Genomic DNA, 23,805 nt, shown 5'->3' with positions numbered 1-23,805 from the left:
TCCAAAATTGGAGGACAATTTTAGCTCCTCAAAAAATGACTCTGTTACAGACTCGGCAACAACATAGCAAGAGCCATAAACGAAAGGTATGAATTTCCATTGGATGATAATAATAATAACTTTCCAAGTTCACGATGAACAAAAGGAGGAGATGGTGGCTGAACAAAGCAAATTAGCGTTGGAACAAGCATTAATTGAAGGATTGTAAGTAGCGGCTCGAGGGGGTGAAGAGACACTTTTGCAATTCATTTGTTGTTCTCGTCTACAATGAGTTAGTACACTAAAAATAACAAAGAAATAACTCAAACACAAGAACAAAAACCCACTCCTAATTCACAACTTATGATACTTAAAGCAAATCACTCCCAGAATCACCTCTACCTTTTCTCCTTCTCAGAAACCTTCTGGATATCGAGAAACCTCTTACAAAATTGTCTAAGTTACAACTACACAAACAAATACAAATGAAAACAAATATACTATGAAGATTACACAATTAAAAGCTTATATTATTGTTTCTTCTTAATTGCTTGGATGAGCACTAGAACCTTGACCCCGTCGTTCTCACAGCCCTTATAGAAGCTCTCATGAAGCACTACATGAGCACCTTTGAAAGGTACCTTTGAAGCTCCTTATAAGGTTGTTGTTAATCTAGATTCCGCCCATCAAGTTGACTTCTCCTTCTCCTTACCATCAGTCGATTAGTCCATTCACTCTCTGTTCGTTTAGTTTTTTGTCTGCATCAACTACTCCATCGGTTGACTACTACAACATCAGTCAACTGTTCAAATCACAACTTCATGGTTTCAAATTCATCAATAGACTAATACTACTTCTCCAATCAACTAATACTACACCAGTCAATCAATATTCTGATTACAGTCACACCAAGGCTAAATTTGTGCCTTGCGAAGATAGCTTATTTCTCTATGACTTCCTCATCTACCTAGTGCACGTCAACCTTAAATCACTAGGACTCTCCAAAGGCTCCTCGTCTTTGGGACTGCATCATTGCCTAGTATGTAACAGACCTTGGCCTAGCAAAAATTTTCTTTACCCAACCTCGAGTCAACCTTGACTCGTCAAGACTTTCACTACCTAAAAACCTAGAACTTCTCTTGCCAAGCATGTAATCAACATTAACCTATTGAGACTTCACTTGCTTACAGTTTACTCCTCTAGGACTTCAACCTTGTTGAGACTTTCATCACTTGCCTAAAATCCAATACTCCATGACCTATTAATAATTCCTTTCTCAAGCATCCAGTCCTTGTCAACCTACCTCAACTTTTGTTGCCTAACATCTAATCATCAGCCTATTAGAACTTCCACTGCCAAACATCGAGTCATCATCAACTTGCTTGAACTTTCTATCACTTGTGAGACATCCGATCCTCTTTGCCTCAACTTTCACTGCTAACACACGAACTTCTCATTATTTGACATTTAGATTTCCACTATCAACACCTATTGAATCTCAAGTGTCAAGTGTCTGATCTACCTGACCCACCTAGACTTTCCATCAACCAAGTGTTTGATTAACCTTGACCCACTTAGATTTCCCATCCTCCAACATTTGTTCTCTTTTTAGATTGTCAAGTTCCTAATCGACCTCAACTCACTTGGTCTTCTTACATAGATAGGTATCCAATCAATTTTGACGTATTTGATATAATTAACAAATATATTACTCAAACATTAAAATATAAATCTAGGTTAATCTGACCATGGGCTAATTCCACTAACATTATGGGAGCATGAAATGAACAAAATCAGAAAGTATATGATTGCCATGGAGTTGTGGGAAAGAATCATAATTATGCACAAAGGATAATTGAAAGTAAAATTGGCACAAAAAGACTTCCCGTGCATGAAATTCAACTCGAAGAGAGAACAAATTGCGAACATGCATGCCAAGTATACATAGATTATTCATGAATTGACAAAAATTAGTGAGAATATCAAACAAGGACCTAGTCTAGAACGCCCTCAATGCCTTACCGAAGACAAAGTAAGGAGCTCAGTCACCAACAACTACTACATTGCTAGACATTTAAATGCAAGTACTTTAGATCAATTTTTTTATTAGCAGAATTACATACTTCTAGGGATCTAGATGCCGAAAAGGAGCAAGTCTACACACATCATAACTTAGCCTTAGTCAGCAAAGAAAAGGAAAGAAAAGGGAGACTGTCATCCTCAAACTTCAAGGAATTCACCGTAAAGGAGGCCAATAATGGTGAAGCATGTAGAAATAACTTAAAGAATTACCATAGGCATAAGGAGGATGGACAAAAAGATGTTGGATGCTACAATTGTCTAAAAGAAGGGCAAGTATAAGACCAATGCCCTAAACTAAGAAAAGAAAAGGACAAAGGATATGGAGGCTACTACATTTGTTTAGCCACAGAAGAACAGGAACTTTAGGTCATATGTCAAGAACTAAGCTCCTTAGAGGATATTAAAGTTGACAATATAACTTTATTGGTGCTTCTAGCAATTATACCACACAACAAAGCATTCATGGATAAAACTAAGGTTTATCAAAATATAATAGGAAAAAAAGGATAATTGCAAAGACTCATGGAATTTATTCTAACGAATGAAATTGACTATGTTTCATTAGTAGTTGGAATCTATCAAAATTGCAGAAAAGATGTTCCTATGATAAGGAATTTCACTACCTTAAGATCGTTATAGTAACGGTTGTCATTCACTTCAGTCGCCAACTTCCTGACCATCAGATTAGCCCCCATACATGGTCTTACGACTTTGTGGAGATCGACCTGGTCATTGCGACCCCCTTTGTGAAGAGGCATCTCTTCTCCAGAAGCTACGAAGTTATTTTGCCAAGTTCTTTAGAGAGTTGTCTCACGCACTTAGGTATTCTTTACCTACCTTAGTGTCTCATATTTGGAGATTGGCTCGAGGCATTTCCTCTACCCTTTTGTGCCCTAAAAAAGCAAGGTCACCTTGCATCCTTGAACTGATAACCATCCTTTGGCTAACCTAACCTCCTCTGTCCCTCAAGACCAACAAGGGTTAGTATAGGATTATTCACCTATAGTCCATCAACTATGCCTTTCAACTAGAAAGAGGGCAAAAAGTGGAGTCTTTCTCTGAAGAAATGCATCAAGAAAGGGCATATGTATAGAATCTTTCAAGCGTTCTTTCCAATACTCAAAATGGAATATCTTCCAAACATATGTCATGGTTCTTTATGCTATTTGTACAAAATAGTAAAGAGATGCATTCCATCTTTCTTCATCCATAAGTTCCCAGCACAAGGTTTATAACTTCGACAACACATGTTCAAATCATGTCTCCGCAACATAAAAACATTAAAATATATATAATATAATATAATTAATTAATAACCCTAAACTCGGTGCTCTCAGTGGTGTATTATCTACTACTGTTGCTCTGATGAAGTTGTTGTCGATTGCCTCGTCTCTCCACCAATCTTTATCGCTCCTCACTCATTGTTGCTCCTCGCCAATGCTACTTCAATAAGATCTTAATTTCTCATTCTTTAATAAGCTTGACTCATCCTTGCGATCCCTTCTCGTGTGATTGACAAAAGGAATCAAATCAATTCCTTTTGTTTCTCTCCGTGTTGATTGCAAGCACGCAAAAAAATAAGTCACTGACTATGAAAATCTTGTGTACCATGGGCAACAAAGGTGGCACAAGCATACCGATAAATTCCAATGACGCTCTTGTGTAAGAACAGTACCACCCATATTGAGCGGCATGAGTCGGCACCGGTGTCCACAATGTTATCTTTTAATTTGAAAATAAATTAAGGTGGTGTTTGGTTAAATGATGGGAATGACTATGGGTATGAGACCTAGTTATATGGATTTGGTTGATTCCCATAAATCTAGAAATCATTCCCAAATTGTCATTCCCAAACCCACAATCCAAACACCATCTTTTATTATCATTCCATTCCCTCATTCCCAAACCCATCAACCAAACACCCCCTAAATAAAGTATTGTCATTCCCAATTAGTGGTATTTATTTCCTAATTTGGTTAAAAATAATTTTATGAGTTGTCATTTCAATGTATTTTTATCTTTTTATTAAAAAAATCAATTTCAATCTCTCTTTTGCTCTTTATGAAATAATTAGTTGTCAATTTATTTGAAGTTTCTACATGATTGAAGGGTTCAATTTTAGTGTTGCCTCATTGACTTAACAAATCAAAGGGTTTGATCCTAGTGTTGCATAAGATAAAAATATATCTAAATTAAATTTTAAACTCTTCTACAAAATGTTAAGTAAATTGTAATATTTAAACCTTTCTAGATCTATTAAAATTATTTTAAATTGAACAATATAATATCAAGTAATTGATCGACTTTCATATAAGTGATTAGACTTTATTGTGAGTTGTTTGGTCAAGTGTAATTATTCTTTTTTATTTAGTGACAATCAGTTGACCTACTATGGTCTACATCAACCTTGTGTCATTTGTCAGCCTAAAGTGAATATCGTTGGTGATCATGGACTTGTGTATGAAGCTTATAAAGTTTATTAGAGAACTTTGTTAGGACCATTAACAACCTAATTATTAGAGTGAATTTTATGCAGTGAAGGCAATGGGGTGGCTTACCTTTGACTTTGTGGAATTATAATATCAAAATTTGTCATAGACATGTCAATCCTAAGGTATCCATCAGCCCTAGTGATTTTTAGAACATGGTGAAAAACATAGTGCTCCATATTTTTGTGAATGATTAGATGAGCTTAAATAAAGTCTAAACCAAGCATATGTCAAATTGTTGCTTATAGTTTGATGTTGATTGACGGATCCTCAAAATTCATCAGATCCATTGCTAATGGTGAACCAGCATATGGTTTTGGTATCTACTCATCCCTTTTGTTGTGAGTTGATAAGAAGTGTGAAAGTTGTGTTGACCTTCTTGTTGGGTGTCAGTCTAGAATATGGTGATTTGATAATTTATCATCTTCAAGTTGTTAATCCAAAATTCATAATTTGCATCTCGATTGAGTTGGATCAGGTTGATCTTTTATGTGATTTGATTTGTATATTGTGGTTGATTTACTATAATAACTTATCCTCTATGATTCTAGATTATTGATTTTGGAGTCGTAGTGATTCATTCATCTAAGTCAATCTATGATCATTAATCTGAGTTCTGGTTTGGTAACTCTATGCTTTGAGATACTTATCTGTGAGTTGCATTGTTGTTTGTGATATGAGACACAAGTTGCTACTGTGTGACCTATTTTTCTTGATTTGTAGTTTTGTGGCTAGAACTATTGATCCATGACCTAGGTTATTAACCTATTAGTTTCATTTTCAGTTGTTTCATGAACGATGTATTCATCTGAATGTGATTCATGTTGTAGGTCCATGATATGTGACTGAATCAATTGATTTGTGATTTTAGATGGTTGTTGCTTTATATTTGCTAATCATATGTCTAAGAATGGAGTCCTGGATTGTTGAGTTTTTGATATTGATGAATGTCATTATTATTTAGCAATTAGATGATTGAGGTTTGAATGTTTATAGTGAGCCATCTTTCCGTCTAGGTGGGGAAATTTTAGGAATAAATTTCTTTAGAGGTGATTCAAGGTTCAAAAATTTGAGTATGACAAAGTTTCCGTAGTTGATTCGAACTATACTAATATGGACGTATAGCACCGGTAGCGAATTGGAGAGGAAAGGAGATGAAGAAGAACAAAAAAGAGCACAACTATATACCTAAGTTCGAACTTTTGTGTCCCATTTAAAATGGTGCAATTTAGACACTATTGTATGAGAACAAGCAGGATGGGTGAAATAGAGAAGAGTGTCGGGTGTTTTATGTGACCGTAAAGTACATCTAAAACTTAAAGGAAAGTTCTATAAAACCACAGTTAGACCTGCCATATTATATGAAATTGAATGTTGGGCTATGACTCGAGCACATGAGCAAAAAATGAGAATTGCAGAGATGAGAATATTAAGATGGATGTGTGAACATACGAGGATGAACAAAATAAGAAATGAGAGCATTAGAGAGAAAGTCGAAGTTACATCTATTGAGAAAAAACTCCGAGAGACGCGTTTAAGATGGTATGGGCATGTAAATAACTAATAAATGCTCCAATTAAGCGATGTAAAACTATGACAAACATGCATATCAAATGAGGAAGAGGAAGATCAAAAAAGATTTGGTTAGCAATAATAAAATAAGATAAAATTTATTTAAATATAGATGATGATATAGTAGGAGATAGAGCTCAATGACGTAAAAGGATTCATATAACCGACCGCACCTAGTGGGATAAGGCTTGGTTATTATTGTATGAGAACAAGCTAAAAAAATAATAAAATATTATTCTATTTCATCTTGACGCCTATTGTAGCATAATAAGAGGTCAAATGTCGGCGTGACATGATACTCAACGACATCATTCACACAATGGCACATGATACCAATGACACATGATAGATTTTAGTATAAGTTTCAGTAATTATCATAATAATATGTTTAGACCATGTCGTCTAGCACAATACAAGATTTCAAATCATGGGTGAATTTTATATTCTAGACTTTGATTGGGGTGTATTTGTGAATTTAGTGTGTTAGTGGGTTGTTTAGGCTACTAGTTGACCCATTTTGGATCCAAATGGAGTTGAAATAGTATATCCAATCCTGCAAAGCCTATTTCCCCAAATTTGTTTAACACTACCTCAAATCCTATCTTCAAGTTCATGGGCTTCGGAAGCCATAACAATCACCTTGTTTCTTCCTCCCATGTTCATGAAGAGTTCCCAACATTTGGATCTCAAGTTTGCTCTTCTCCCTTCCCACATGTTTGATGTGTGTGATGTTCATGATTAGACGTACATTAGACATGTTTCAAGCAATATATATCCATAGGTAGATTGACCTTGAGTGAGGCATTACTAGATATGCTTTTGGGAATATCATTTTGCCAAATCTTTTTTCATCAATTAGGTAATGAACCTTGAAGGCCTTACTAAATTATTTGGATAACTTAAGCATCATTTAATTAGTCATCCATTATTAAACTTGCATGTTTATCTCAGCAAAATCTTTGAATAATGTGATTGGGGTCCTTTAATTCTAATGGGCTAAGAAGTAAGTTCTAACCAAATAAATTGAATGCTCTTAACAATCCTTGGGACATGTTTTACCAAATTATTGAGTCACAATAAGCAATACAAACTATAAATAACATGTCGCTCTTTAAGTATGAAAGTTGTTTGCAAACTCAAAAGGAATTTCAAATGAAATTTCCAAGTACATGAGCTGTTGCACATTATAACATATGACAAGAAGATAAGATAATGGAACTGCTTTAGAAAGGTGCTCGTACTAGTTGGTTTGATGCATACCTTAGGAGTGAGCTCTAACCTCTCAAGAGCATTGACAATTGCAGGCACTCGTTTGTTCGATTCTGGATGAGACTCCTAGGTACATAATCAAATGTACAACAATCATTTTTTGATTAACCTTTCAGTATATTATGTCATGGAATCTCAAAAACAATCCTTTTTAAAATTTAATATACAATGGCATTGCAGATCCCTCACACATTAATCTAGGAGGTTAAGAGGGTGATTGCATCAATATAGTTATGACTTTCATTACTACCATTTAATCTAAATGTGAAAGAATAAAGAGGGTTGTTAAAGGAAAAGATATTCTTTCCACAATTCCAATCAGCACACATTTTTTTTCTTTTTCACCATATTGTAATTTATCTGCAAGGTAGAGCAGTATAGAAAACAGAAAATCATCAAAGTGTCTCTTGCATGAATCCGCCCTTGAGGGGAAAAAAACACATGGCAGCCTTCGAAACAAATTATTGAACATGACATTTAATGAAGTTACCTTATTATGGCCCATGGCTGCTGCTACACAGTAGAGCACACGCGCATCGTAGAATGATTCTCTGGAGGAAGCAACATCTAATTCTTCGTCAATTCCACCAGATCTCACAACAGAAGGCTTGCGGTCCTTTGCTGATCTTTTTGCAGATAAAGACATGTATCTGGATGCGAGTCTCTGTAAGACCATCGAATTTTTCTTCGATTTGAAACCCAAACACCCCGTCAAGCCATGAAAATACCTAATTTTAGATACGAACAAATGCCCTGCAGGCAAGATGATATCATATTGAGCTTGTGGTTACAGCAACTAGTAACAACGAAAAGATTTGAATTAGAATTTTGCGAGATTCAGATTTTCCCATATGTGGCGACGAATTCTTGCGGCGTGTAGCTTGAAGGGCCATATTGAAGAAGAAAAGTGAGGCAGAAGGAAAGCAGATTTGGGATCGCGCATTGCTGGATCTCTGAGGAAAGAGGGACAGAGGGTTACCTGCGAGGGTAGGAGGCGGCAGCGCTAGGAGCTCCATTAGAGGACTCTTCCTGGCCACAGTGCATTCGATGTGTTTATTCCCATTTTGTGTGACGGAGAAAAAAAAATATAATAAAACAACAATTAAAAATCGAGTTTTTTGAATTGGTTAAAAAATAATAATTCTTATTTGAAACTATCAAATTCGAATAGAATTTGAACATGTTGATAATTTGTTTGAATCATAGATAATTAATAATATTTTTGATAATCAATCTGTAGATAATTATTTATATGTTATTAATTTCGTTTATAACATTATATCATCGTTATATCACTTAGGAATAGTATTATAAAGTTAATGATCAATAAAAATTGTCATTAATATTACTTTAAATGATCAATTAATTTAATAATATTATTTATTAATATTTTTACTTAACTTAAATCTTTAATTTACTATTATTAATAAATTATTAAATTGTTGGAATGATATATGGGGCAATTTACTAAAAAGTATATTCAACTTTCTATAATATTTGAAAAGTACATTAGACTTTTCTTTTATATTTATCAAAGATTCACTTATTTCCCTAGGCGTATGATGGGGACTCCCAGCTCACATGAGAGATTGAACCTCGTGCCACACTTGTAGATTTTTAAAAAATAATGGTCGATTATTGTCATCCGTCAGCACTTTTAAAAAATTATGATCAATCATTGCCATTTGTCAGCACTCAACTATTCAAATTATTTTGATAATAACAAATTTTTTAAGATTGAATTAATCATCTCTAGATTAATCAGGATGCTATATTTTTTAAAAACAAATTACGCATATTAAAATAAATAATGCTCTCAAATGACTTTAAAAACAAAGTTAAAGGGCACCTCGGAACATGATGAAAGAGAATACACTCACTTCTATAATAAATAAATATATATATAAAGTCCTGTTATCTTGCGGGACTTCGAATGTATTCATGTGCGTGACTCCTGTGTTGGTACTGTAAACGTGGATCTCTTTTTTTTTTTATGCCTTTTGTTTTTTAACAAATGAAATCCACATGGGAGCTCTCTTCGACAAACAAAAGGGATGAAGCTAGGGCACACCGCGCACCTTCCTCCTTGTGTTTTCGTTGGCTTCCTTCCTCCTTGGGAAAAAGCTAGGGCAGAGTTGAATGCGTCGCCCTGACGCCGTCCTCGCCGCAACAAGTTCTGCAAGCCAAAGGGACGAAGCTTGGGCACGCCGTCCTCGCCGCACACCTTCTTCGGAGCTAGGGCGATCTCTCTTAGCAAACCTCCTACGCGAAGCTGTGACATATTTTTGAGAAATTTTCTCCTTAATGGATAGTGAGCTTGAGAATAATAGCGATTAGGAAGAGCCTGCATGTGCACTTCCCTAATTTACAAGGTGATCGATGGGAAACTTTCTTGGACCAAACTAGGGGTGAGTAGTTAACCCGCCAAATCGACCAACTCGCTTATACTGATCCGAACCGAATCGAAAAAAAATCGCCGGATATAGAGTTCGATGTAGGGTTCTGATATTACATTATCTGATCTAGTAAGGTCGGATAGTTTTTTATCCCAAAAACTGAACCAACCCCGATCCGCGATCACCCCTACTTGTAACAACTACTGTCAATAAGTTGCTACACGTTATAGCAGCTACTGCGGATAAGCCGATACACGTTGTAGTAACTACTGTCGATAAGTTGCTACACGTTGTAGTAACTACTGTCGATAAGTTGCTACACGTTGTAGCAGCTATTGGCGATTAACTACTACAGCGTGTAATGAGCAATGTCTATTATCATTTTAAAATATTTTATTTTTTATTATTTTATATTTCATTGGATATAGAATCATCTATCCAAATAACTGACAACCCATCGAATATCTGATACACAATAACTACTGAATATAGGGTCAGATGTAGGTCCTGATATTGTATTATCTGTTCTAGTAGGGCCGGATAATTTTTTATTCTAATAATCAAATCAACCTGATCCGCAATCACTCCTAGACCAGACCGGTCACTCCAGCTTCGATGTTACTTGATCTAGTTAATCATTTTTACCGTAACACATATGGTGGGCAGATGATATCTCGGACGTAATAATTAGTGGTCGATTTTCAGGAATTGACGATCTGAAATTTATCTCTCCATGTGCCTAACGTCTGTATACATGTATTTACCTCTCTCGATATCCATAAGATTGATACGAAAGGGTAATTGATCTATTTTTTTTTTTTAAGAAAAAAGTCAAAGCCACGTCTGATTTATCATTTCAATTTTTAAAAATATCAAAACAATAAATCCGTCCCATTTTTCATTCTAAAAAAAAATCCTTAATCCAGTACTATTGTATAATTTTATTTTAATTTGACATAATTTAATAACTTTATTCAAAACTATTATAATTAGAGTAATTTGATCAAAAAAATTTATCATTAAAATTATTATATATTATAATAATTGTAAATAAATCTATTATAATAGTATTGGAGCTAACTTGATTAAATTGAATGGTTTTAATAAATTGAAGCAATTTCATTAAAATGAAAAATAATAATATTTTAATATAATACTGTCTTTTGTAAGTAAAAATATGTTTAAGTTTTAGTAAAACGAACAGAAATAATTTTAATTTAAAAATTATATATTAATCTCTACTTAATTTACAATAAAGAAAAATGTGCGTTTGTTTACTTTGCTTTTCTTTGTTTAAGATATTGTTATGTCTAATCGTGCCCATCTCCGCGTTGAAAAACTTGTTTGTTGACTGCTAACTGCCATAATAATAATATTTATCCGGTAGACAATTCGTTCATCCTTAACACTCTATTAATATATTTTTAAATTAATATAAAAAAAATAAATTATAGATAATTATTAATTATTAGTATAAATGACTAAAATATAAAAGAAGACATGTTCAAATATACTAAATTTTGATCTCAAAATTTTTATAATAATACCTTATATCTTAATCAATAACTATCATATCATCCTAAAAGAATAACTATAATAATACTTGTTTAGTCCTACCGATTCACACAATTAATATTAATATATAGTAGTGTTGTAAAAAGAAAATATTTATAAAGTAAAATAAATTTAACATCTGTTATTCAAAAAATATAAGTTAAGAAAATTTATCATAAAAAATAATTATAAACTAATCTAATACGGCAATTTACCAAAGGGCGCACTTAAAAATCTAAATTTACCAAAAGGCGTACACTACTTTGGTATTTACCAAAGAGCGCACTTTTTTAAAAGCATTTCCTATTTTACCCTCATGATAATTTAACTTTTTCTATTGTTTTTCTTTTCTTCATTATATTTCTCTCACTTCTCTCTCTCCTCTGTCGGCAAAATATAGGAATAACATTAGTCAATCTTTAATCACATTTTAATACATTTGAAGAAGCCAAAATAAATAATGGACACCAGATTTGGACTCCTTGCAATTTTAGAAATTCATAGGAACTTAAATGGGTGTAATCGGAGCTTTCTAGGTCGATCAGTGGGTTTCGATCAAAACCCACTGATGGACCTAGAGAGCTCCGATTACATCCATTTCTAAAATTACAAGGAGTTTAAATATGGTGTACATTATTTATTTTGGCTTTTTATAGATGTTAACAAGCAAAATCAAAGAATCAGCATAAAAGCCGACGTTGGACCTGATTTGAGTCCATATCAGGCCCAATGTGGGTTTTTTTGCCAATTCTTTGATTTTGTTTGTTAACATCTATAAAAAGCCAAAATAAATAATGGACATCATATTTGAACTCCTTGCAATTTTAGAAATCCATAGAAACTGAAATGAGTGCAATCGGAGCTCTCTAGGTCCATCAGTGGGTTTTGATCGAAACCCACTGATCGACCTAGAAAGCTCCGATTGCACCCATTTAAGTTCCTGTGGATTTCTAAAATTACAAGGAGTCCAAATCTGGTGTCCATTATTATTTTTGGCACTCCTAATGGTGGACCAGAGGTTTTGAAAAACCCTAAATCTCTCTTTCTTTTTTTTTTCCTTTTTTTTGTTTAGGCATGATATGAAGAGATATCATGCCCACGTTGGGCTGATATCTCTTCATATCAGGCCCAATGTGGGCCTGATATCTCCCCATATCAGTGTTAGAATTTTTCGGGCCACAAAAACCGCTTTTCGCATCGCGGAAACCCCGAAACACCCTAGCCAAGGATCTCGTGCAAAGAAAAATCCGATTCGAAAAATTCCACGTATTTATATCATGCTTAATACCCGAATATGTTAGATCTACTCCTAGATCTATAGTTTAAAGAAAAAACTACCTTTGATGCGTGCCCTTCGCTTATCCCGCTCGACTAAGGTTGAAGTTGGATCTAGAGGGCACAAAGTAGAGCCCCTCTATATGTGTCCACACAAGCAATTAGGTGGAGAAGATGACCGAAACAAGGTGTGCTAGCACCTATGTGGTTTTCGGCCAAGAAGAGGAGGAAGAGAGGGAGAAGTTGCCGAGAGCACCAAGGAAGAAGAAGAATCAAAAAATTGAATTCAAAAATTCAATCAATCCACCATATCATGTGGCCGGCCACATAAATGTCATTAAGTGGGCAATTAATGCTCTTAATTGCCCCCTTAATGTGGCCGGCCACTCATGGGTAACCTCCCATGAGGTGGCAAGCATGAGGTGGCATGGTGATGTGTAGCATCCCCATTGGTTCTCCCATGCCACCTCATCAAATGTGGTGGCATCCAAGTCAAGTCAATATTGACTTTCAACCTTCCTAATTTGGCCAAAGTCAAACATGACCAAATTAACTCCCTTAATTGATTTATCCAACATTTGGATCATACTTGAGTCTAACTCATAGTCAAGTCAAACTTGTGGATTTAGGTCAAGTCAAACTTGCCTTTTATAGACTTTCCATATTTAGCCAAGTCAAACTTGACTTCATCTTTCCTCTTGGTTCATCATATGAACTAGTCTCCATCTATTGCTCTATGTGTGTGACCCTATAGGTTCTTGTCAACGTTGGCAATGTCCCTAAATCCAATTAGGGACATAAGCAATGAGAGGTATCTAGCAACACATCATTGCTACCCAAGTTACAAGAATGTTGAGATCCAACATCACCAATATGACTAATAATTGTGACTCTCACAATATGTGACATTGTCCTTCTATCCTTGATATCTAGATTGATCTTATATGAGGCATAGACCGTGTCATCCTCCAATCAATCTAAGTGTCTTGAACTCCAAGTAGACTCACTATAATCAAATAAGCACAATATCACATATTGCCTTATTTGGGCATGGCCATGCACTTAGTGATCTCACTCTATCAAGACTATGATATCACTCCTGTAATATAGGAGGGATAGATCCCATCTACATCACTCACATCCCTCCGCATAATTTGTTACATACCCAGTAATCGCCTTTATAGTCCACCCATTTACGGGTGACGTTTGACGAAACCAAAGTACATAACTCCTTATGTAGGGAACCATGGTGACTTCAGGTCTAAGGACTAAAGTCATACTAATAGTCACTTGAGAAAGTATATGACACTCATATAACGATCCATGATACTTTCTCATGGCGGGTCATTCAGTATACATTCTCCAATGTATACCCATGTGTCAACTTGATATCTCATATCCATGACTTGTGAGATCAAGTCATCATGTTGACCTACATGCTAGTCTCAATGCATTAACATTGTCCTTCTATGTTAATACTTGACTAGGAATAATTAAGTGTAGTGTTCTCTATATCATCTCACTATCGATTTAACTAATCGATTGATATAGATATGAACCTACTACCCTAGGACATTATTATACTTATTTATATAGCACAAATACACACAAGTATAATAATCACAATGCCTTTATTTATATATCAGAAATATATGTACAAGAATATGATACAAAGAGTCCAAAAAGTAACCATCACATGATTGGCTCTAGGGCTCTCACTAACAATCTCCCACTAGCACTAGTGCCAATCGCTGTAGTATCTAATACCCAATGACCTAGTGTGACCATCATGCTTAGTCTGTGCCAAAGCCTTGGTCAAGGGATCTGCGACGTTAGCCTCTGTGGGTACTCTGCAAATCTTCACATCTCCTCGATCGATGATCTCTCGAATGAGATGGAAGCGCCGTAGTATATGCTTTGTCCGCTGGTGTGAGCGAGGTTCCTTAGCCTGCGCAATAGCTCCATTGTTGTCGCAGTAGAGCTCTACGGGATCAGATATGCTAGGAACCACCCCAAGCTCAGAAATGAACTTGCGGATCCAAACTGCCTCCTTTGCTGCCTCTAATGCAGCAATATACTCAGCCTCCGTTGTAGAATCTGCAACTGTGTCCTGCTTCGAACTCTTCCAGCTCACAGCTCCACCATTCAAGCAGAACACGAACCCTGACTGCGATCTGTAATCATCCTGGTCAGTTTGGAAGCTAGCATCAGTGTAACCCTTTACAACTAGATGCTCATCACCTCCAAATATCAAGAAATAATCCTTAGTCCTTCTCAAGTACTTAAGGATATTCTTGACCGCAATCCAGTGATGCTCACCTGGATCTGACTGGTATCTACTCGTCATGCTCAAAGCATACGAGACATCAGGACGAGTACATAACATGGCGTACATGATAGATCCTATGGCCGAGGCATAGGGGATCTTATCCATGCGGTCCCTCTCCTCTCTAGAAGAGGGACTTTGAGTCTTTGAAAGACTCACACCATGTGACATCGGCAGATTTCCCTTCTTGGAATTCTGCATGGCAAACCGAAGTAATACCGTGTCAATGTATGTATTCTGACTTAGGCCAAGCAATCTCTTAGATCTATCTCTATAGATCTTAATGCCTAGAATGCAGGCTGCTTCACCTAAGTCCTTCATTGAGAAACAATTCCCTAGCCAAGTCTTCACAGACTGTAGCGAGGAAATGTCGTTCCCAATGAGAAGTATGTCATCCACATACAATACGAGGAAGACAACTGTGCTCCCACTAACCCTCTTGTAGACACAGGGTTCATCTTCGTTCTTGATGAAACCAAACTGTTTGATTGCATCATCGAATCGAAGATTCCAGCTCCGAGAAGCTTGCTTCAGACCATAAATGGCCCTATGCAGCTTGCATACTCTGCTAGTATGCTGTGGATCTACAAAACCCTCAGGCTGTGTCATGTACACATCCTCGAGGAGGTTTCCATTCAGAAACGCTGTCTTGACATCCATCTGCCAGATCTCATAATCATGGTAGGCTGCAATAGCAAGCATAATCCGAATGGACTTAAACATCGCTACTGGAGAGAAGGTTTCATCATAGTCAATACCATGAATCTGCTTGAAACCTTTAGCTACCAGTCTACCTTTATAGGTATGAGTAAGTCCGTCCATGTTAGTTTTTCTCTTAAAGACCCACTTACACCCAATAGGTTTGACCCCTTCAGGTGGATCAACCAAGGTCCAAACTTGGTTGGTGTACATGGAATCCATTTCAGATCTCATGGCTTCTAGCCATGACTCAGAATCTGGGCTCATCACAGCTTCCTGATAGGTGGTAGGCTCATTCTCAATGAGCATAACGTCATCCTGGTCAGGCAAGAGAAATGAGTATCTCTCAGGCTGACGACGTACCCTATCAGACCTGCGAAGAGGTAGGTCTACATGAACAGGTTGTTGTTCCACAACTTCTTGTGCAACAATCTCATCATCCACAACTCTTTGTGGTTCTTGTTCAATATCCATCAATGGCTCAGTGTTTTGGTCGTTGTCTTGAACTTCTTCAAGATCAAACGAACTTCCACTAGCCTTTCTAGAAACAAAGTCCCTTTCTAGAAAGACCCCAGTCTTAGCAACAAACACTTTGTGCTGACTAGGAATGTAGAAGTAATATCCCTTAGTTTTCTTGGGATATCCTATAAAATAACACTTATCAGATTTGGGTCCCAGTTTGTCTGAGACTTGACGTCTAACGTAAGCCTCACAACCCCAAACCCTCATGAAAGACATCTTGGGACTCCTCCCAGTCCATATCGTATATGGTGTCTTCATGACCGCCTTTGATGGAACACGGTTAAGTGTGAACGCTGCCGTGTCCAGAGCATATCCCCAAAAGGATATAGGAAGATTTGCGTGACTCATCATAGATCGTACCATATCTAATAAGGTACGATTCCTCCTTTCAGATACACCATTCCACTGTGGTGTTCCAGGAGGACTGAGTTGGGATAGAATCCCACACTCTGCTAGATAGTCACTAAACTCATGGCTTAAGTATTCTCCACCTCGATCTGATCGAAGTATCTTAATACTTTTGCGAAATGTGGTTTTCCAATTCCTTGAACTTTTCAAAGGATTGACTTATGTGTCATCAAGTACACATAACCATATCTCTTGAAGTCATCAATAAATGTGATAAAGTACCTATAACCACCCCGAGCGATATTGAAAGGGCCACATACATCACTATGTATGAGTCCTAGCAAGTCTGTCGCTCTCGCTATGTCCACTAAAGGAAGTCTTGGTCATCTTGCCTAGAAGGCATGACTCACATGTCTCATATGATTCAAAATCAAATGAGTCCAACAAACCATCCTTATGGAGTGGGACAAGCGACTCGTTTATGTGGCCTAGGCGGCAATGCCAGAGATAGGTTGGGTTCAACTCATTTGATCTCAACCTCTTGGTACTCACGTTATAGATAGGGCTCTCTAAATCTAGAATATAGAGGCCATTCATCGATGTGCACTACAATAGAACATATCTTTCAAATAAACAAACAACATTTGTCCTTTATTATGAATGAAAACCTTTATTATCTAAACAGAAACTGAAATAATATTCTTTGTTAGTGCAGGGACATAACAACAATTATCTAGTTCCAATACAAGCCCAGTGAGCAGAGATAGAAAATATGTTCCTACAACAACAGCAACCCTTGTTCCATTGCCTACTCGTAGATCCACCTCGCCCTTTGCGAATGCCTCAATTTCTGCACATTAGTACAAATGTGAGATGCACATCCAAGATCTAATACCCATGATGTAGAAATAGAAAGGTTGACTTCTATAACATTTATACAAGTAGAAGCCTTGCTTCTTTCTTCTTAAGATCCTCCGGTAGATCTTGCGGTTCCTCTTCCAAGGCCTGTCGACCACGGTGGAAGCGGTAGCATCCTTTGCACCCCGCCTTGGGTTTGAGTCAAGAGCGGCTTTGCCCTTAGTGCAGGTCTTACCCTTACCCTTGGGCTTCCACTTGCCCTTACCCTTGCCCTTTTGTACCATCAGGACGGTACTGGTCTTGGTAGTGGTGAGATTGGGCTCAGCAGTTCTCAACATGTTGAGCATCTCGGGCAGTGGTTTGTCTAATTCGTTCATGTTATAGTTCATGACGAATTGACGGTAACTTGCCGGCAACGATTGCAGGATCAAGTCAGTGGCCAGCTCTTGGCCCAATGGGAACCCCAACCTCTCTAGGTTCTCGACGTACCCAATCATCTTGAGTACGTGAGTTCCTACAGGGGTTCCCTCTTTCATCTTACATGAAAAGAGGGCCTGAGTCACTTCAAACCTCTCATGCCTGGCTTGCCCTTGATATAATTGCTTAAGATGGCCAATCATATCAAAGGCATTCATGTTCTCGTGTTGCTTCTGAAGCTCAGAGGACATGCAGCATAACATTAGGCACGACACGTCTAACGCATCGTCTTGATGCTTCTGATGAGCATCCTTAATGCTACGAGCGGCAGAGGCTGGTGGTGCTTCAGGAACTGCTTGCTCCAGAACGTACAGCTTACGTTCCTGCATGAGGACTATCCTCAGGTTCCTGTACCAGTCCAGGAAGTTAGCTCCTGTGAGCTTGTCCTTCTCAAGGACAGATCGTAGGGAGAGAGTGTTCGCGTTTGGTGACATGACAATCTACAACATATTAAACATGCAGAGAATCAATATCATATTCTATCATCTAATTAGGCCTTTAATTAAATGATGCTCCCACTGAATTTTGTGGGACAAGATCCACATCATACTACATCTTGAGTCAGCTTTGGTTGAATCGCCCAAGACCTAGTATGATCGGTAGGTAGCTAATTACCAATTACATCTCCATGCAACTCTTGTTTATAGGATCAAGATTTAACTTTTACAAATAATCTTGAGTTAGCTTTGGCTAAATCGCCCAAGATTATTTATAAACGTGATCTTGTCCTACCTTTCCAACTATTGGAATACGCCTATAGCTTCACTCGATCCAATTGAGCTTTGCTAGCTACTCAATCTAATTGAGCTCAATCTAACCCGAGCGTGATAGGCGGGACCAAGGTTGTCCCTCCGCATCCTACCAAGATTAAATGCGTTGCTCTGCTTTGGCAGATACGACAATCGCATATGATCGAGGTAGTGATGGGTATCATGGCCCAGTAGGCGTTTACGAGTTGATTTCGATTTAGATCTAATCTAATCGACGATGTGCATCATATTTAGGCGTAAATTAAATCTAATTTAAATCCTAAATGTGTATTGTGCACATCAAGATGTGGTTCCCACATCACATGTGCATCACATACACTCATGCATATTCTATTCTACACAAACATGCATCACATACACATAAGCAAAAATAAAATATATACATTTAAATTATGTGATTGGTCATGGCCCTACTAGGATCCTCTCTAGCCAAAGAGAAGATCCAATGGTCATCCTAAGGTCTAGGTGGCAGCTTCTCCAAGCTCCTCCTTCCGATCCCCATGTGTTGCCGGCATGCTCCCGCGAGTCCGTCTTCTCCGGAATTTCGTCATCTTCAAATTTTGTACATTACAAAATTTATACTCGAGTTACATTCGAGTCTTAAAACTAATTTTTTACAGAAATAAAATAATGGAAAAGGCAACACGCAGGTCGCATCCACAATACAGCACACACAACACATGACGGCACGCAGGCCGTATTATGAATTACACGCATAATTTTTCATAAAAATTCTGGGACTTGGGCCATGACCAACACATACTGTACATAATTCAGAATTGTGTATTTTTTTTTTATTTAAAATTTTTCTACTGATTTTTCTGAATTTTTGAGTCCCTTCTCCACGGCGGTCCCGCTAAGCGGGTTTCGGGCGTAATCGCGGGACAAGGCCCCTTGCGGGGTTAGGGGCAGCGCCCCTATTCGCAAAATAACCTTCGCGAGTGTCCTCTTGCGATTATACAGCGCCCTTACCCGCTGTCCCAAAATCTATTTGGGTGAAACTTGCCGTTTCGGAGAAATTTTTCTCGGTGACAAAAGTGTACAAGTGCTTCGCACTCGTTCTTTCGCCTCTACGAGAAAAATACCCAAAAATTCCTAAAATTTAGAAAAATCACAGAAACTTAAAAGCATCTAAATTTTGTATCTAATACAAAAAAATAAATAAATAAATACGTGCTTCGCACGATGGCTCTGATACCAATGTTAGAATTTTTCGGGCCACGAAAACCGCTTTTCGCGTCGCGGAAACCCCGAAACACCCTAGCCAAGGATCTCGTGCAAAGAAAAATCCGATTCGAAAAATTCCACGTATTTATATCATGCTTAATACCCGAATATGTTAGATCTACTCCTAGATCTATAGTTTAAAGAAAAAACTACCTTTGATGCGTGCCCTTCGCTTATCCCGCTCGACTAAGGTTGAAGTTGGATCTAGAGGGCACAAAGTAGAGCCCCTCTATATGTGTCCACACAAGCAATTAGGTGGAGAAGATGACCGAAACAAGGTGTGCTAGCACCTATGTGGTTTTCGGCCAAGAAGAGGAGGAAGAGAGGGAGAAGTTGCCGAGAGCACCAAGGAAGAAGAAGAAATAAAAAAATTGAATTCAAAAATTCAATCAATCCACCATATCATGTGGCCGGCCACATAAATGTCATTAAGTGGGCAATTAATGCTCTTAATTGCCCCCTTAATGTGGCCGGCCACTCATGGGTAACCTCCCATGAGGTGGCAAGCATGAGGTGGCATGGTGATGTGTAGCATCCCCATTGGTTCTCCCATGCCACCTCATCAAATGTGGTGGCATCCAAGTCAAGTCAATATTGACTTTCAACCTTCCTAATTTGGCCAAAGTCAAACATGACCAAATTAACTCCCTTAATTGATTTATCCAACATTTGGATCATACTTGAGTCTAACTCATAGTCAAGTCAAACTTGTGGATTTAGGTCAAGTCAAACTTGCCTTTTATAGACTTTCCATATTTAGCCAAGTCAAACTTGACTTCATCTTTCCTCTTGGTTCATCATATGAACTAGTCTCCATCTATTGCTCTATGTGTGTGACCCTATAGGTTCTTGTCAACGTTGGCAATGTCCCTAAATCCAATTAGGGACATAAGCAATGAGAGGTATCTAGCAACACATCATTGCTACCCAAGTTACAAGAATGTTGAGATCCAACATCACCAATATGACTAATAATTGTGACTCTCACAATATGTGACATTGTCCTTCTATCCTTGATATCTAGATTGATCTTATATGAGGCATAGACCGTGTCATCCTCCAATCAATCTAAGTGTCTTGAACTCTAAGTAGACTCACTATAATCAAATAAGCACAATATCACATATTGCCTTATTTGGGCATGGCCATGCACTTAGTGATCTCACTCTATCAAGACTATGATATCACTCCTGTAATATAGGAGGGATAGATCCCATCTACATCACTCACATCCCTCCGCATAATTTGTTACATACCCAGTAATCGCCTTTATAGTCCACCCAGTTACGGGTGACGTTTGACGAAACCAAAGTACATAACTCCTTATGTAGGGAACCATGGTGACTTCAGGTCTAAGGACTAAAGTCATACTAATAGTCACTTGAGAAAGTATATGACACTCATATAACGATCCATGATACTTTCTCATGGCGGGTCATTCAGTATACATTCTCCAATGTATACCCATGTGTCAACTTGATATCTCATATCCATGACTTGTGAGATCAAGTCATCATGTTGACCTACATGCTAGTCTCAATGCATTAACATTGTCCTTCTATGTTAATACTTGACTAGGAATAATTAAGTGTAGTGTTCTCTATATCATCTCACTATCGATTTAACTAATCGATTGATATAGATATGAACCTACTACCCTAGGACATTATTATACTTATTTATATAGCACAAATACACACAAGTATAATAATCACAATGCCTTTATTTATATATCAGAAATATATGTACAAGAATATGATACAAAGAGTCCAAAAAGTAACCATCACATGATTGGCTCTAGGGCTCTCACTAACAATCAGGCCTAATGTGGGCCTGATATGGGATATATCAGGCCTAGATACAACAAAAAATAAAAAAAAAGAAATAAAGAGAGATTTAGGATTTTCAAAACCTCTGGTCCACCACTAGGAGTGCCAAAAATAATAATGGACACCATATTTTCACTCCTTGTAATTTTAGAAATTCATAGAAACTGAAATGGGTACAATCGGAGCTTTCTAGGTCGATCAGTGGGTTTCGGTCAAAACCCACTGATGGACCTAGAGAGCTCCGATTGGACCCATTTCAGTTTCTATGATTCCTAGAGTTGCAAGAAAGAATCAGCAATAAACTTCCAGTTAGGCTAGATATGAATCATATCAGGCCCATGTTAAGCTTGATTTGAGTCATATCGGGCCCAACGTGGAGTTTTACGATTTTTTCTTCTTATATTTTAATATAAAAGTCAAAATAAATAATGAACACCATATTTGAACTCCTTGCATTTTAGAAATCCATAGAACGAAATGGGTGCAATCGGAGCTCTCTAGGAGTGGGTTTGGCCAAAACCCACTGATCGATCTGAAAGCTCGATTGCACCCATTTCAGTTTCTATGAATTTCTAAAATTACAAGGAGTGAAAATATGGTGTCCATTATTATTTTTGGCACTCCTAGTGGTAGACCAGAGGTTTTGAAAAACCCTAAATCTCTCTTTCTTTTTTTTTAGGCTTGATATGAAGAGATATCATGTCCACGTTGGGCCTGATATCTCCCCATATCAGGCCCAATGTGGGCCTGAAATGAGAGATATCAAGCCTAGTAACAACAAAAAATAAAAAAATAAAAAGAAATAAAGAGAGATTTAGGGTTTTCAAAACCTTTGGTCCACCACTAGGAGTGCCAAAAATAATAATGGACATCATATTTTCACTCCTTGTAATTTTAGAAATTCATAGAAACTGAAATGGGTGCAATCGGAGCTTTCTAGATCCTGATGGACCTAGAGAGCTCTGATTGCACCCATTTCAGTTTCTATGGATTTCTAAAATTGCAAGGAGTTCAAATATGGTGTCCATTATTTATTTTGACTTTTTATATATGTTAACAAGTAAAAATCAAAGAATCGGCAAAAAAGCCCACATTGGGCCTGATATAGACTCAAATCAGGCCCAACGTGGGCCTGATATGGAATGATATCAGGCCCACGTTGGGCCTGATATGATTCCATATCAGGCCCAACGTGGGCTTTTATGTCGATTCTTTGATTTTGCTTGTTAACATCTATAAAAAGCCAAAATAAATAATGGACACCATATTTGAACTCCTTGCAATTTTAGAAATCCATAGAAACTGAAATGGGTCCAATCGGAGCTCTCTAGGTCCATCAGTGGGTTTTGACCGAAACCCACTGATCGACCTAGAAAGCTCAGATAATTACAAGGAGTGAAAATATGGTGTCCATTATTATTTTTGGCACTCCTAGTGGTGGACCAGAGGTTTTGAAAACCCTAAATCTCTCTTTATTTCTTTTTTTTTTATTTTTTGTTGTATCTAGGCCTGATATCTCCCATATCAGGCCCACATTGGGCCTGATATGGGGAGATATCAGGCCCAACGTGGGCATGATATCTCTTCATATCATGCCTAAACCAAAAAAAAAGGAAAAAAAGAAAGAAAGAGATATTTAGGGTTTTTCAAAACCTCTGGTCTACCACTAGGAGTGCCAAAAATAATAATGGACACTATATTTTCACTCCTTGTAATTTTAGAAATTCATAGAAACTGAAATGGGTGCAATCGGAGCTTTCTAGATCGATCCCTGGAGAGCTCCGATTGCACCCATTTCAGTTTCTATGGATTTCTAAAATTGCAAGGAGTTCAAATATGGTGTTCATTATTTATTTTGACTTTTTATATATGTTAACAAGCAAAAATCAAAGAATCGGTAAAAAACCCCACATTGGGCCTGATATAGACTCAAATCAGACCCAACGTGGCCTGATATGGAATGATATCAGGCCCAACGTGGACTTTTATGCCGATTCTTTGATTTTACTTGTTAACATCTATAAAAAGTCAAAATAAATAATGTACACCATATTTGAACTCCTTGTAATTTTAGAAATCCATAGAAACTGAAATGAGTGCAATCGGAGCTCTCTAGGTCCATCAGTGGGTTTT

General features: G+C 37.3%; 1 protein-coding gene across 1 annotated transcript in view; it reads right to left on the bottom strand.

Moving 5' to 3' along the window:
- LOC122010405 (histone deacetylase 14-like) overlaps positions 1–8,460 on the bottom strand; it is a 36,499-nt gene extending 28,039 nt beyond the window's left edge. Inside the window, exons 1-3 of the mRNA XM_042566931.1 lie at positions 8,371–8,460; positions 7,882–8,144; positions 7,383–7,457 (exon numbers count right to left, since the gene is read on the bottom strand). Of these exons, the coding sequence (XP_042422865.1) occupies positions 7,383–7,457; positions 7,882–8,144; positions 8,371–8,407 (375 nt within the window). The 5' untranslated portion in view covers positions 8,408–8,460. The remainder of the gene's footprint in view (positions 1–7,382; positions 7,458–7,881; positions 8,145–8,370) is intronic.
- Between the last annotated feature and the right edge of the window lie 15,345 nt (positions 8,461–23,805).

Source organism: Zingiber officinale, chromosome 8A (genome assembly GCF_018446385.1).
Source record: "Zingiber officinale cultivar Zhangliang chromosome 8A, Zo_v1.1, whole genome shotgun sequence".
Taxonomy (NCBI): domain Eukaryota; kingdom Viridiplantae; phylum Streptophyta; class Magnoliopsida; order Zingiberales; family Zingiberaceae; genus Zingiber; species Zingiber officinale.
This window is presented reverse-complemented; position numbering and strand designations above follow the sequence as displayed.